At 30.7% G+C, this 16,286-nt stretch overlaps 2 protein-coding genes across 2 annotated transcripts; both read right to left on the reverse strand.

The window, feature by feature from the left end:
• Positions 1-1,560: 1,560 nt before the first annotated feature.
• Phum_PHUM001150 (zinc finger protein, putative) lies at positions 1,561-3,874 on the reverse strand (the record flags this gene model as incomplete). Its single annotated transcript, XM_002422526.1, has 5 exons — positions 1,561-2,124; positions 2,364-2,594; positions 2,841-3,063; positions 3,143-3,286; positions 3,864-3,874. 5 exons carry the CDS (start codon positions 3,872-3,874, stop codon positions 1,561-1,563), a joined length of 1,173 nt encoding a protein of 390 aa, XP_002422571.1.
• A 6,407-nt stretch (positions 3,875-10,281) lies between these two features.
• Positions 10,282-13,533, reverse strand: Phum_PHUM001160 (uncharacterized protein; the record flags this gene model as incomplete). The annotated part of the gene is made up of 2 exons (XM_002422527.1): positions 10,282-13,298; positions 13,365-13,533. 2 exons carry the CDS (start codon positions 13,531-13,533, stop codon positions 10,282-10,284), a joined length of 3,186 nt encoding a protein of 1,061 aa, XP_002422572.1.
• Between the last annotated feature and the right edge of the window lie 2,753 nt (positions 13,534-16,286).

The following is a 16,286-nucleotide window of genomic DNA, read 5'->3' on the forward strand; positions in this document are numbered from 1 at the left end:
ATATCGATCGATCGATAAGTTAATTGAAATAATTAATTATTTTTATTATTATTTATTATATAAAATTATTAATTTTTTTTCTATAAAAATTTGCAAAAAAAAAAAAATTTCGAAGTTTTGTTTACGAATATTATTATTATTATTATTATTATTATTATTATTATTATTATTATTATCATTATTATTAAATAAAATGAAATAATAATAATAATAGTAAAATTAAAATAATAAAAGGGAATTTTAAATTTTTTTACCTGCACGAAAAAAAAAGAAAAAAAAAAATTAAAAATGCATTTTTAATCAAGCAGACAACAATAATAATTTTTTTTTCTTTTCTCTCATTCGTGTTTGTATGTTTGTACGTTTGTTGTTGTTGTTGTTGTTGTTGTTTAAGAGAGAGAAAAACTCTCAAAGGTTAAATAAATCGTTTTTTTTTTTTTCGTAAAAAATCATTCAATAATAACCCAGATACGTAAAAAAAACGTAAAATAAAAATGGCGGAAAGGTCGAAATTTTCTTTATTAATAATAATAATAATAATAATTTTCACGTTTCTATTAATGTGAAATTTTTTTCCGTTTGTTAGTTTGTTTGTTAGGTGTACGAATTGTCTTTAGGCATTTTTTTTTTCCAATAAATTATTATTATTTTTTTTATGAATAATTATCAATAACTTTAAATTAACTTAAAAATTTTTTAACGGTTTTTTTTAAAATTTATGTAAGTACTCGTTAGTTCCGGTTTGTATAGATAATAATAATAATAATAATGATTTTCTTTTTAATACTCGTTGAAACAAAAAAATATGCCGATGAATGACGAACGCGTGCGTTTAAATTTCCGACAAAAGGTGGCGGTGGCGGGGTTAATAAATTTTTTCATATCATCATCATCATCATCGCTTTTAAAATTTTTTTCCCAAAATGGCGTCTCTCAAACATTTCCCTTCCCTTCCCCTTCTCGCTTAATCATTCGAGTTATTTTTTTTTTTTATTTACGATTATCAAGATGGTAATAATTAGTAATAATAATAATAATTGATATAAATTATATATGAAAACAATAAAAAAATGAAAAAATAAAGAATAATAATAATAATTTATTAACTTAATGATCCGATAATGACGTGAGATAAAAAAAAAAAAACGAGGAAATCATGATTATTCGATTGCTATTAAAATCTAAAACTGAATTATATAAACGATATAAATATATATCGAAATTAAATCGATAGATATCGAATCAATCGATATATTCATACATACATAAAAAAAAAGCGGTTTGAAAAAAAAAAAAAACAAAAAAACAAAATTATTATTATTAACGTGATTCACGTTTTAACTATTAAATTTTATTATCAATATTATTATTATCGAAAAGAACTTTCTGGAACATAATTCGTTGATAGATAGGAAATTTTCATTCAAAATTATCATATTTAAAAGTAAATTAAAAAGAAAAAAAAAAAATTTTTTTTTTTTTTTGAGAAAATTATGAAGGTTAAAACGTAGGATTGAGTGTAAAAAAATTGTTTCGCCTATGTAAAACAATGTGAAACGATTAGTCTTCTAATACGTAAAATTGAGTATCAGTCGATTGTAAAGAATTTTCGTATAAAACGTAAGACGGTGAAAATTTTATTTGTTCGCTTGGTGGGGGGCTTGTGGTGGTGGTGATGGCGGTGGTGATGCTGTTGCTGTCGATTTTAGACGAACATTCTTCACCGGATCGAGATGATAATGATGAATTTGATAAAACGTTTATTAAAAGTATATTATTGTATTCTTCTGTCGTCGTCGTAGTTGTTTCTTTGGTTTCTTTGGATTCAGTCTTTTCGTATTTATTAATTAACGTGTCGTTAATATATAAATCGCAATCGACAACTTTTTCCATTTTACCCGCCGCCATTTTTAATTTGAAATCTTTTTCAATCGGCGACGGATACGAACGTAAACATTTTTTATCCTTCGGTTTGATTTGTTTTTTAAGTTTTTCCAATTCCATTTCTAATATTTTTCTCTTGTCTTCCAATGATGTTCCGCCATTTTTAATAATTTTTTTACCATCTTCGAACGGTTTCGGTGCTATCGGATTGAATTTTTTTGCGATCGTTTTTATTTTTTCCTTTAAAGCCGCCGCCGCTTCCGCCGACGCCACCGCCGTCTCTGACGAAGACGACGTGGAAGACCTGAAATTAAAAAAAAATTTTTTTTTACCAATATTAAATCTAAAACGAAGCTTTCTTTTCCTCTACACCTCCTCCCCTCATCCCCGCCCCCCGCGAAAACGAAAAAAAATAGTAATATTAATAATAATAATAATACTCACTTTGTGGCGACGTGATTTTTTCCACGTTTGAAAACTTTTGACGATTTTTTACAAATCGGATTCGTTACGTTGAAATCATCTTCGTCTCTTATATAAATCCCAGCTGCAGCCACGGTTTCATTGGCGCGATAATCGTTTTTGTGATTTTCCGACAAGTGAGATTTAAATTCTTTTGACACGTTCGTATCGTATGTGCACAATTTACATTCGTAGAGTTTTTTACCCGGGTGTATTCTCGTGTTTAATACGTGTTTCCTTAAATTTTCCTGTTTTTTTTTGTTTTTTTAAACAAAATAATAATAATGATAATAAAACAATAATATAAAATATCGTATTTAATTATAATCATTTTACACATATATATTAATAATGATAATAATAATAATAATAATGAAAAAGCACTAGAAAATAAAATTACGTAAAATAATATTTTTATTTATAATAAATTTGAAAATTTTAAGAAAACGAATAGTAATTAATTTAATTTGTTAAAAGATTTCTTGGGGAAAAACGTTTTTCATAAAATCTGACGCGTCGAACGCGTGATAAATAATAATAATAATAAAATGAAAAATATTTACCAATATGTTACAAGAATAAGAACAATGAGGACACTTGTAAGGTTTAGCACCCGTGTGTAGTCTCAAATGACGTTTCAAATGTGATTTTAATCTTCCTTTAAATGGACAATGCGGACACGGAAAAGTTCTTTCGTCTGCGTGTATTAAAAAATGCCTATGAAAAATGATAATAATGATAATAATGGTGTCCCCTCGCGACGGTTATTCCGGATATGGAAAAAATTTTCACTCACCTTTTTATTATCGTGTTTGTTTTTGCGTAGTATGGACATTCCGGACATTGAAATAATTTCGGTCCTATGTGAACGAGACTGTGATTTTCTAAATCTTTTAAATCTTTTGCCGAATATTTACACTTTGGATCCCCGCAAATTTGCCTGCAAAAAAATTAAATCGTCTATTGACACGACGAGAAAAAAAAAATTTAGGAAAAAAAGAAGATGAAAAAGTTTTTTTTTTTATTAAACGTTGTGAAAGAGTTTATTATTATTATCATAATTATCATTATTATCATTAAGTAGCATTTGTCTTATTTAACACGCGAGTTACCAAGTTCAAAAGGTCGGTGAGAGAGTGAGAGAGAGAGAGAGAAAGAGAGAGAGGAGTACAATGAGGAAATCAACAACAACAACGTGAAAGAAAGAAAGACCAGTGACGGAATTTAGTAACTCCATCGAAAGAAAGAAAGAGATGGAGAGAGTGGGTGATGAGAAATAGAGAAAGAGAAATAGAGAAAGAGAAGGAGAGAGAGAGAGGGGAGTACAAAATGGTGGTGTGAGGGAAAAGACAAAATGAGATTTTACTCTTACGAGTGTGGGATTTCTCTTTATAATTTCCAAACTTAATTTACATTAAATGCTCGTAACATATTAACAACAAAAATTCTTCTGCCACGTATCAAACAATCATATTAAATTTTAATAATAATAATAATAATAATAATTTATAAAGTACTCATGATGCATTCATACGTATTATTATTATTATTTATTTATTTATTTTTTTTCGATTCTTCGTTTGTTTCTCTTTCCAATAATTTTTTTTTTTGTTGTCGATCCACTTTATCATTATTTATTTCATTTTTAAAAAACGGAAACGGTAACTAGACGGGCGATGAATTGGAAGAAAAAGAGAGAGAAAGAGAGAAAAAAAGAGAGAGAGAAATTGTTTTATAAAGATTTGCCAAAGGGTTTAATTATCAACATCAACTTGAAAATGATTCCTTCCCATTTTTTTTCTTCTTAGTTTTACCTTATTTAATCCCCGCCCTTATTTACAATTCTTTTTTTTTTTTTTTTTTGTTTCCTTTCTCGTCTACTGCCACGAACGAATTATATTAAAATAAATCCTTTCTTTCTCTCTTTCTCTCCCCCCAGAAACGAATTTAATGAATAAAAATCAATTAAAAGTAAAGTAAAAAAAAAAAAAAAGGGAAATTTATTTAAATACATGAATTCGCATACGTTTAAATTTTTTTGCTGGAAAAAAAAAAGTGGAAGAAGAATAAAAGTTTCCTTTTTTTTTTACTTTTAATTTACTGGACGGATAATTATTTATTAAATAAATTCAAACAACCGTGGTAATAATAATAAATATAAGAATAACAAAAACTTTTTTTTTTTTTTTTAAACTTAAATAACGACTCAATAAAAATTTATTAACTTTTTTCTTTTCTCTCGTTTCCAATTTCCGACTAATTTATTAATTTTATTTAAATAAAAAAAAAAAAAAAATTTTTTTTTCGGTTTCGATTACATTCGATGACGAAATGAAAAAATAAATGCGTCAAAAAAAGGAAGATGAAGATCCGGGAGGGGGAGGGAGTGGGGTGGGGAAAAAAGAAAAATTCAAAACGGAAAAAGAGGCGATGATGGCGGTGGTGGTTGTTGTTGGTTGTTGTAAGGAAAATCAATTGAAATTATCCAGAAGCCTATTTTTAACCCAACAATTTTCCCCTTCGACCACTGCTCCTACCGCTATCATCATTATCATTGTAGTCGTCGCAGTCGCCGACACTTATTCTATATATACCCTTTGCCAACAGACCCGCAGCAGCAGCAACAGCACCCCTTTCTTCTCCCCCAACGGTTTTTAATCGCAAAAGCACAATCTCTAAATACTATAAAATATCAAAAGCTTTAAATAACAGCGCAAAAGAGGACATTAGCGCTAAAAATTATGACCTACTATGTTATACGAAAATGTCAAGTCGAAAAGCAGGCCTCCCCATTCTCTTTTTTGATTCCTCCTCCCCCACCGCCCCTCCTTCTCCTACTCACGTCTCCGCCGTCACTTTTTCTTCCACCCTCTTCTCTCTTCGATTTTATCCCTACGACTCTTTTCTTTCTCTCTCTCTCTCTTTTTCTCACTTCTTTCCTTTTTCTCTTTCTATCATTCATTTTCTCATTTTTTTTTTTCCCTACTCTTCTAAAACTATTTCATTCTCTTTCGGAGCGCACAGGGGGGAGAGCGGGAGGGGAAAGGGGAAGGAGAGGAAGGGAAGGAGAAAGAAGAGTGGAAAAGGGTTGAGCGTGTGGCCAAAGCAGACAGATAGAGCGTGAAAACTTTGTAATGTGAGACAGAGCGAGAGAGAGGGGGGATAAGGGGAGGGGAAAACCCGTGGATTCGGTGCGAGGAGGAGGAGGTGTTTCAACAATATCTTAATGACTTTTCTCGCATCTTTTGCTCTAGATTTTCCTCATTTTTGCGGGGGAAACGATGGCAATTTTCCGGGCTCCCCGTTTATCTCTTTTTTCTCCCCCCCCCTCTTCTTTCCACATTCTCTTCCTCCATTCATCCCGCGTACCGCTGACATTGCCGCCAACTTTGTTTTCTCATTTTCTCTCTCTCCCCCCTCCCTCTACTACTTCCCTTCTCTATTTCCTTTTCTCTTCTTCTTCGTCTTCGTCGTCGTCTCCGTCGTCGATTTTTCTCGTCACGGTTTCATTATTAATTATTACTTTACTCTTTGTGTCTGCGTTTGTTTGTTTGTTTGCTTGTCTTTTTTTTCTTGTTTGTAATCAGTAATTCGAACCATTCTGACTAAAGGATTAAAAAAAAAAAACAAATCAAATAAATAATTCAATCGCCTTTTCATTCACTTTGCCTTATTTTTTTTGTTTTGTTTGTTTCGTCGTGTACAAACAAGTTGTTCTTCATCTTCTCTCTCTTTCTCATATTCATTGTATACGTTTTATTTTAAAATTTATATTTATTTATATATTTTATTTATTTATATTCTCGTCGTTTTTTTAATTTATTTACGTGACAAACAAACCACCACGTAAAATAAATTTTTCAAATTTTTTTTATTTTTATTATCATTATTAATAATAACAACTCGGTCGTTTTTTTTCTCTCTTTCTCTCTCTCTCTTTTTTTTTTTATTAAATAATAATCTCGATAGTATAATGATGATAATAATAATAATAATATCTATCGTGTAAAATCGTTGAAAACCGAAACACAAACGTGAAATTTTCGTAAAGTTTCACATATTAAATAACTAAAATGTGTTTATGAAAAATATATTTATATATTATATACGTTTAACCGTAACAAAATTTTTATATAATTAAAATTTATATTTTTTGAAAAGGTGCCGAAGAACGAGAGAGAGAGGAGGGGTAGAGGGGAGAAGGGAGAGGAGGGGCGGAAACGAAAAGTAGGAGGAGTGAGGGGAGTGAGATAGAGGCAGGAAAAATGTAAAAAAGGTCGAAATATGGGAGAAAAAGGTTCAAACGTAAGGGAGGAGAAGGAGGAGAAAGGGGGAAGTGATGGAGGGAGGGGAGGAGAGGAGAGGAGAAGGAAGAGGTCAACAAATGAGATTTGGAGGTTTCAAAAATTACGTAATAAATTTTTAAAATTTTGTTAAATCAGGGAAAAAACGTTTATGTTTACAAATTTTACACTACCATTTTTTTTTTTTTTGGATGAAAAAGAAAAAAAATTACGATGAGGGAAAGGAAAAAGAGAGAGAGAGAAAACTAGTTAGATGAGAAAATCGGTAGGAAAAAGTGAGGGGAGAGAGAAAGAGGCGGGGAAGGGTAGGGGGAAAAACAAAAAAAAAAAAAAAAGAAACAAGAAAAGGAAAAGCTAACGTCGTTAACACTTGTGCTCCTGTTTACCGAGTTTTTTGGAATAATTTACTTTTTTTTTTCTCCAACCCCCCCCCTTCCTCCCCCCCGACAATCTCGAACCAAAAAAAAATGACGTCGCCATTTCGAGTTGTATCAACAGGAAAATCACGGGATTTTTTTTTTGTTTAAATAAATGATGACGTCAAAAATGAATAAATCAAAAAAAATTTTTTTTTTTTTAAAAACTTTTTTTTTTTTTTCCAATCCTTTGAATGATGATAACGTTACGAAAAAAAACAAAACAAATCAAAAAACATGTGGCAACAAGTCGAACCCAGAAAATGATAATAATAATTTTTCTCCCTCGTACGCTGGAACCAAAAAACATTTAACTTATCAATCGAAAAGAAAAAAACTTTTCCAGCAGTTTTCCGTCCGTTTTTCTCGTTTTTTCCCTTTTTTTTTCCTGTAAATTTGTTCGATCAAAGTGAAAATTTCAATAAAAAAAAGCAGAAGAAAAGAAAAAAAAAGAAAAAAAAAAAAGAAAAAAAAAAAAAAAAAAATAGAAAAATAGAAAATGAAAAAACAAAACAAAACGAGGAAGAAGGAAAGGAGGAGGAGGAGGAGAAACAATGAAAAAGTGTAAATCAGCAATAAGCAATCGTGCGGGGAGGGGGACGATGAGGGAAGTGGGGAGTGGGGAGGTGCGTGTACAATTTCAAATTGCCAATATCTTCCAATCAACCAATGATACGTGCCTGGAATATAAAATTTTATTTTTATTGTTTCAGGTTTCATCATACAATAACCAACCAACCAACCAACCAACCAACTTCCACCACTAACTTATTTATTGTTTTCCATTTAAATTCAATGGATTTATACAAAGGAAAAACAAAAAAAAAAAGGAAAAAATGGTTTCTTTAAATTATGGAAAAACAAAAAAAAAAAAGAAAAAGGAAAATTCTAGAAAAATGCTACTGGAATTAAATTAAAAATCGTTTAAGATAATTTCGTATGATGTGACTCGCACTGGATAAAAAAAACTTTTTCGTTTTATTCGAATCGAATTTGCGATTCGTGACGAAACAAAAAAAAAGAAAAATCGATCAATCGTTCGAGTATAAATCGATTAATCGATCGATTATCAAATTACGTAAAATTACCACCACAAAAAAAAAAAAAAAACAAATCAATTTTTTTAAAAAAAAACTTTTAACTTACTCGACGTAAACAAAATGGCATCATACGAAATTAAAAAAAAAAAAAAAAATGAAAGAAAAAAAAAGAAAGAAAGAAAAAAATCCAGCGTTCCAGCGCAATAAATTATTAAAAATTCCAGATTTTGCATAGTCGGCCATTAATTAATCAGTTTCCATAATTTTAAAGAATTCAACCCGCCCATTCGGTAATAAAAAAAAAAAAAAAAAAAATTATTTTTTTTATTTTTTTTATTTTCCTCTCCATTCTTTTCCAGTTTGAAACCGAAAACAAATTAAAAACCCTTTTTTTTTTTTTTTATTTTGAAGAGAGGGAATAATAAAACAAATCACTCCGATTTTCTTTTCTTTTGTTTTTTTTTTTTTTTTTTGAAATCATTTGGACAAAAAAAAAAAAAAAATGGATTCTGGAACGGAAAAATGGAAAAATGAATTTTACACCTAAACTGATAGACGTTTAACCTGGCATTTACATACGGAAAATAAAAAAAAAAAAAATCTATGAATTCTCATCGGCAATATTTCTTTTTTAGAATTTTTCTTTAACGACAGCGACAACAACAACAACAACAACTCGAACAAACAAACAAACAGACAAAAAAAAAAAAGATGGGGGGGCATATTTTAAACCTTTCCTCTACTACTCCCTCTTCCTACCTCCCTCCCTCCCGAACGAAGAACGACGAACGACGATATCCGCCCCCTTCGTTTCATTATGGATTCCCTCATAATTCTTTTAATCTGACGCCCCGGCGTATAAGAATTATTATTATTATTATTATTTCTGTGAAAATTTTGTTTTTCGCTCTTTTTTTCCTCGCCCTCCCTTCCCCCTTCCCCCTCTCTTTTATTATTAAAAATCAATTTTTTTTCAAAAAAAAAAAAAAAATACCTTTTGTCTTTTTCATCAAATTTTTTTTTTTTTTTGTCTTTCCAGGTTGGAAAATTAATAATCGTTTTTTTTTTTTTCCAGAAGTTTAAATGATGGAATTTCTTCGAAACGACGCCATTTTGAAAATAATGATCGTTGTACTCTCGATGGGATAGAATGTATTGGGGTAAGTTTTTTTTTTTGTTTTTCTTTTTTTTTAACACACGTGCGTGAATTTTTTTATTTTTCCTTTCGTCAGTGATAAAGAAAATGAGAAGAAAGATAAAAAATTAATTTTTTTCCTTTTCCTTTTCTTTCCTTTTCTTTTCTTTTTCTTTCTCTCTCTCTCTCTTTTTTTTTTTTTTAAATTTATTTCTAATTTAGGTTATGATTTTGAAACGTCGATCCGCCACATAAATAAAAATGTTATTACAAAAGGTGGAAGGAAATTATGAATTATGAACTCATAACAGAAACATGTCTGGTTCATCTCTTTTTTTATTTTTCATCTCTATCTCTCTCTCTCTCTCTCTCTCTCTTTTTTTTTACTATGGCTATCAACTTTAATCAAAGAAATTTAACGAAGGCAAACTACTAACCAAAATCTATGGCGACGTCGCGTTAAAAAAAAACGATACTTTTTCACGTTTTCCAGACGAAATTTTTTTTTCCTTTTCCCCCCTCCCCTTCCCCTCCTCTTTTTTTATTATTTTATAACTTTAACTAATAATAAATGCAAACAATAATATATTTCAACAAAAAAACAAAAATTTTTCAGTTTGTTTTTTTGTTTAACGCCAAAAAAAAATTTTTTACTTCATAAGAAAATTATTATAACGTTTGTCAATCGTTAAAAAAGGAAAAATTTATTTATTTTTTTTTTCGTGTGACGTCATTTATATTAAAAATTAATCTGATTGGTTGATTTTTCCCCCGTGATCAAATATTGATTCGTTGAAAAATTAGAACGCGATAATTCTCATTGGTCATTCATTTAGTTGTCATAATTCAGAAATCTTTTTTTTTTCTCCTTTCTCTCTCTCTCTCACTTTCCCCCCCGTAAAACTTTCTTTCTTTTTTTTAACCGTCAAATTCATTCTTGAAAAAAAAATGGAGGTGAATTTTTTGAACGTGACGAACGGACGTTCGCTAACGCATGCAATTTCGTTTTTAATTTTAAGAAATAATAATGAGAATGGAAATTACCTTTTTTCTCCTAAAATTTTCCGTATCGATTCCATTTCCGTTTTATTATTTTCCTTTTCGTTACTTTTTTCTCCTTCTTTATTTTCTTCACTCCCTCCGCTTCGCATTCTTCTTTCTTCATTATTTGAATTCGTTTCCGTTTCTTCGGATTTTAATTTAATAAAATGTTTCGATTTCAAATGTGCGACAAATCTATCCTTTCTAACGTATTTACACGAACACATCGAACACTCGTAAGTTTTTTCTTTCAAATGAGTTTTTAAATGAACGCTCAATACGGATTGTGTGAATTTTAAACCGCATATCGGACACGATATTTTTCCGATTGTTTCGTTCGTGTCATTAGATTTATTTCCCTTTTCGAATTCGTGTAGAGACGTGTGAAGGAGAAATTCGGATTTAGAATCCGTCACGAATGGACAGGATTTACATTTGAAAGATGATTCGAATGAGGAAAATTGAATTTTTTTTTGTTTAGAAAAAGAACATTCTTTGTTTTTCGTGTGTCGCGAAAGTTCTTGCGATAGGGCAAAGGTCATTCCACATTTGATGCATTTGGGTAAAAAGGATTTGTGTTCGTCGTGTAGGTGACGTTTTAACTTTTCCACATCATCCAATACCTTATCGCAGTATTGACAGGTTCTCGACAAACCTTTGTCGCTCCCCTTTTTCCCCGTTTTTTCCATTTGGGATTTTTTGTATTTGTGCGACTGACCGTTCCTGTGATTTTTAGCTTGTTGAACGGTTTGAAAAAATTCATCACAAACGCTGCAAAAATATGGGATTTTTATATCGTCTTTGTGATAGTTAATTATGTGCCTCTGAAGTGATTTCATACTTTTGCAAACGTTTTCGCACAGAGTGCATTCGAACTTTCTAGAATTTTTATTTTTCGAATCGTCTCGATGAATTTTCTTGTGACGTTCGAGTTCGCGATTATATCGAAATTCTTTCGGACAATTATCGCACCTGATTATAACCTTTCGTCTTATTATTATCGGTATCGATTTATTGACGGCGAATATAACTTCCCTGTGAGAATTGCTATCCAAGTGTAGTTCCATTGATCGCGACGTCTCGCATTCGAAAGTGCAAAAAGCGCACCAAAACCTGTGGTCACCATCTTCCATATCTTTGTGAACTGGAAGAATCCAATGGTTTTTAAACGATGATCGCGTGTTGCAATAATACTTACACATGCCACACTGATAAGGTGCCTGTTTAACGATCATGTGTATGTTGTCCAGTATCAACTTCCTTTGTTCCGGATCGTTCAATTGTGTTCTCCTGTGGTGATAGTAGGACACGAGATGTTTTCCCAATTGATAACCTGGAATTTTGATTTTGCAAACTTCGCATCGTATCAATTCTTTTCTCGTTATTTTTTTTTTCTTTTTCATCATTTTCGTTTTGATTTCATTTTTGAAATTTTCTTTTTCGTTGATTTCGTCGTCGTAGAGTTTAGGTTTTTTTATTTTTCTTTTACCCAATCCTCTTTCTTTACGATTCGCTTCGATGAAAATCCCGCGAAATAATTTCAACGATCGCGAATCGTATTCCAAATCGTTTTCTTGAAGAACTCTTTTGAAATGTAATTCGGATTGTACGTGTTTTTTAAATAATTTTTTAGACGACAGCCTCCTGTTGCACGGCGAGCAGTAATATTGTATCGTTCCCCCCGATGTTTTCAAACATTTACCGGAAGTGCTTTGACAGTTGGCGACAATGTCGAGTGTTGATTTGTTAAGAGAATTTTTCCGGGATTCGGGTGTCCACTTTCCGAGTGCGTGACCAAACGTTGGCACTTGAAGATCACCTTTCGGCGACAGGGATTCATTTTCAAAATATTCGTTTGTTTCCCATTTGTCTTCGTTTAAATCCAGACCGGAATTCGATTGTTGATTGTCGCATTTCCAAATATTCTCTTCTATTATATCTTGTTCGGATTTTTTCACCTTTTGCGGGACCTCCGAAGGTTTCCATTTACCACCCGTGTGAGTTGTAGGTGGTGCCGAAGGTTTCCATTTTCCTCCCGTGTGGGACGATGGTGGCACGGGTGGTTTCCATTTTCCACCGGAAGGAATCGCGAAAGAATACTTGGCATCTTTATTTTCCGTCGTGAAATAACTGAGCGTGTCAGGTCGTGATTTACAATAATCGTTTTGATTTTTATCATCGAGTAAACTTTCCCAATTTTGCGATTGCCAAAACGTGATTGGAGACGTTCCATTCATACTTCCGGGTTTCCATTTTCCACCCGTGTGAGATCTCGGTGGCACGCTATTATATTCATCCATATCGTCTAAAAAATTTTCGTCGTAGTCGTCGACTTCGAGTAAATCGTCTTTTTCTTCCGGTATGACATCGCTCAAAAGAATCGGACTCATTGAAAATAATTCCGGTGTGAATCTTCTGCTGCCACTATTATTTTGTAAATCCTGATTTAAAATTTGTTTATTTTCGAATAATTTATCATCGCATTCTTTTTTAGTATTTATATTTTGAAATAAAATCCAATCGACGTCATCTTTTGTTTTATCAATTACGTCATCGAATACTTTGACGTTTAATTGCTGCTGTTGCTGTTGCTGCTGGTTTTGTTGTTTCTTACCATCTCCAAAATTTACGTTTTTTACATCAAAATTAAATTTTTTCTTATTCGGATTTTTTTTCCTTTTACCCTTTGAACTCGTTCTACTACGAATTTTATTACATTTTCCTCTTTTGACACTTTCGTCATTTTTTTTCATTTTTAAAATGGATTTATTATTATTATTATTGATTTTTTTTTTCATTTTCGAAAGTATCGATTTAGGATCCGTCAGAGATTTTAGCGAGTCGTTATTCGGTGCGAAAAATGTCCGACTCCTCGTCACGATCCCCGAGGAAAATTTATTTTGAAAATTTAAACCGATCACACCGGACGTGATTTTAGAACTGCTTTGCAATTCTAAAGAAGAAAAAAAATCATCTGCTTCCACGTTTCCCAAAATAGAACTCACTTCATCGCTCACTACTTCCTGTTTTTCACAAACGTTCCTACTGCTGTTGTTGTTGCCATTGTTATTATTACTCTTACCATCTTCTCTCAACTTTTCACCGGAAGTTTCATCTTGGATTTTCCTGTAAGAAATCGATTCGTATTCTTCCATATTAACAACCATTTCTTCTTCTCTCGTCGGTAAATTGTTCATCGAATAACCGTCATCGAGTTCGATGGTTTTTAAAAAATAATTTGAATCTTCCATTATTATTTTATCTGAAAAACATAAAAATAAAATGTTTCAACAAAATCGGAAAAAGATAATCGTGTTAATTTTTTCACCGGATATAAAAAAAAAATGACTCATCGATCATTACGTACGTAATTCAACCTGTTATTGTTAAATATAATGAAATAATATATAAAACAACAGATGCGCTACGATTCGAATGATAACTTTTCCGAAAAAAAAAAAAAATTATAAAGAATCAATCATTTTTCATTCATTCATCAATCGGAAGAGGAAAAATTTCCAATCGATCGATCGATCGATCGGTATAATTTCAAAATAGAAACAACAAAAAAAAACGTGTTTGATTTTATACATAAAAAAAAACCTAATAAATGGCGCCTGAATTAAGTAAGGAAAACCAATTTTAAAGAAGAGGCAGAGGGAGGGGGAGCGATCCGCTTCCCCCCGCGCTTTGTTTTATTCCGACAATCGAGTATTGTGTGGTGGTGGTAGTGGTAGTGATGATGGTGGCAATATTAAAAAATACAAAATAAAAAAGTAAAAATGTATCCAATTTTTTTTTTGAAAAACAAGTTAAAATGAATGAGAACAATAGAAAGTAAATAATAGTAGTCATGAACAGTCGTACCAACCGGAGGATCGACCAACCGATCATCAAATCAACCTCCAGGTACGCTCTCATATTAATAATTATTAAAAAAAATAAAAAATAAATAATTTTATATTAGTTTCGGTTTTGAAAAGTTGAAAGTAATAAAAATAAATTTTTCTTCTTCTTCTTTTTTTTTTTCTTCTACTTTAATAACCGATGCTAATTATTAATTTAATTGTAACCAATAAAAAAAATTTTCTTTCTTTCTTTCTTTCTTTTTTTCAGGTACTATTATTATTATTATTATTATTATTATTATTATTATTATTATTATTATTATTATTAATTTACGTGCAATGGTTATTTATGTTTATTAAACATTTTCAAGAGAGGGCCACCGTATTCGCGTACTCTCCCTTCCTCCTCCTCCTCCTCTCTTCTATAACGAATTTTAAAACTGGAACAACTAAAATGATGAAACCCCCTTTTCCCCTCCTCCCCGTTTTTTGCATATTATTATCATTTTCCTCCCATCTCTCCCTTCTCTCTCTCTCTTTCACTTTTGCCACTCCCGAAATAAAAAAAAAAAATTTCCGTCAAAATCAAAAATGAATAATACCAAATAAAAACTTTTTCTCCCTCTCTCTCCCTCTTCCCCTCTCCCCTCTCTCTCTCTTTTTCTCCAAACTTGTCTTTTTTTTTATTAAAATTGATTTCTTTTAATCTAAAAAAAAAACCGTTGAAAAGAAGTTTTGTATATATAGACCCACCAAAGATGTCTTCCTGCCGCCCACTTTTTATAATTTACATTCGAATTCGAATATACTACATTCGGCGATTTATATTTTTTAAATCTCTCTCTCTCTCTCTCTCTCACATCATTTATATTTCCTCTTTTTTTTTACACTCTTTCTCTATCTTTTTATTATTATTATTTATTTATTTATTTATTATTATTATTATTATTTTAAAAATCAGGTATTCGAGTTTTTGAGTCGAAATAATATGGTCCCATTATTGTCTTGGATCCATGATGGACAGTTCGAGTTTTTTTCTTTTTCTTTTTCCTTCTTCTTCTTTGAAATGATTGCGACGTCGCATGGACTTTATTATAATACGCCTAACATAATTTAATCTTCTTTCAATGTCAGTTTTTTTCTTTTTCTTTCGGTTTCGATAAGTTATCGACCTTCCAAGATTTTTATTATTGAAATAACGACCATTAGGCTTTTCATTCTTTTCCTCATCTTCTTCTTCTTCTTCTTCTTTTTTTCCTCATTCACGTAAAAAAAAATTAAAATCCAACCGTTTTTTTTTTAAAAGTATTTTTACATAAAGATACGGAATAATTTTTTTTTTTCGGTGGTTTTTTACCCGGCTGAACGTTTTTTATTTAAATAATATTAAAGATGGCGTTCGGAAAATCCTGTTGGATGTTGTGAGTAAATAATAACAAAAAAAAATCAATATTTAATCAAACTATCTTTTTACTGTTTTAAACGATGAATTTTCTTTCTATTTTGTTTGTCTCTCTTGTAATTATTATTATTTTGTGCGACAACTACAAACAAACAAACAAACAAGCGTCATGTAAAAAAAAAAAATAAAAATAAATTAAGGCTCATTGTCGGGTGTTAAAATCAATATTCGCGATTTTTTTTTTTAATCTCAACGGATTTTTTCGAAATTATTATTATTATTTTTTTTTTAATAATCGATATTTAAAAAAAACTGTAAATGTAAAAAATTGTGTGCGTTTATTTACTCTATGCCCTACTAAAACCCCCTAAAAAAAATTAAATTTGATATTGAAAAACTATTAATTAGTTTTATTCTCAATTTTTTTTTTTTTTAATTGTTTGTAATGGTCGCTCTTTACAACTTTTTTTTTTTTTTTTAAATTATTTCCGTGAAAAATTTGCAAAAACAAACAAACAAACAAACAAACGAGAAAAAAACAAAACAAAACGCGACAGAGGGGGAATAAAAAAAAAAAAAATCAATCAATATTATTTTACCATTTTGGTAACCCCTGGAAATTTTTAAAGCGAAATATTTTTTCCCTCCGCCATTTCAAAAAATTTTCTTTTTTCTACGAATTAAAAATATTATTAAACGATAGAGAAGAAGAGGGAGGGAAGGGGAGGTGGAGATGGGGAATCATTCATTGGAC

The sequence above is a fragment of the Pediculus humanus genome, genomic scaffold (genome assembly GCF_000006295.1).
Source record: "Pediculus humanus corporis 1103172107360 genomic scaffold, whole genome shotgun sequence".
Classification (NCBI taxonomy): domain Eukaryota; kingdom Metazoa; phylum Arthropoda; class Insecta; order Psocodea; family Pediculidae; genus Pediculus; species Pediculus humanus.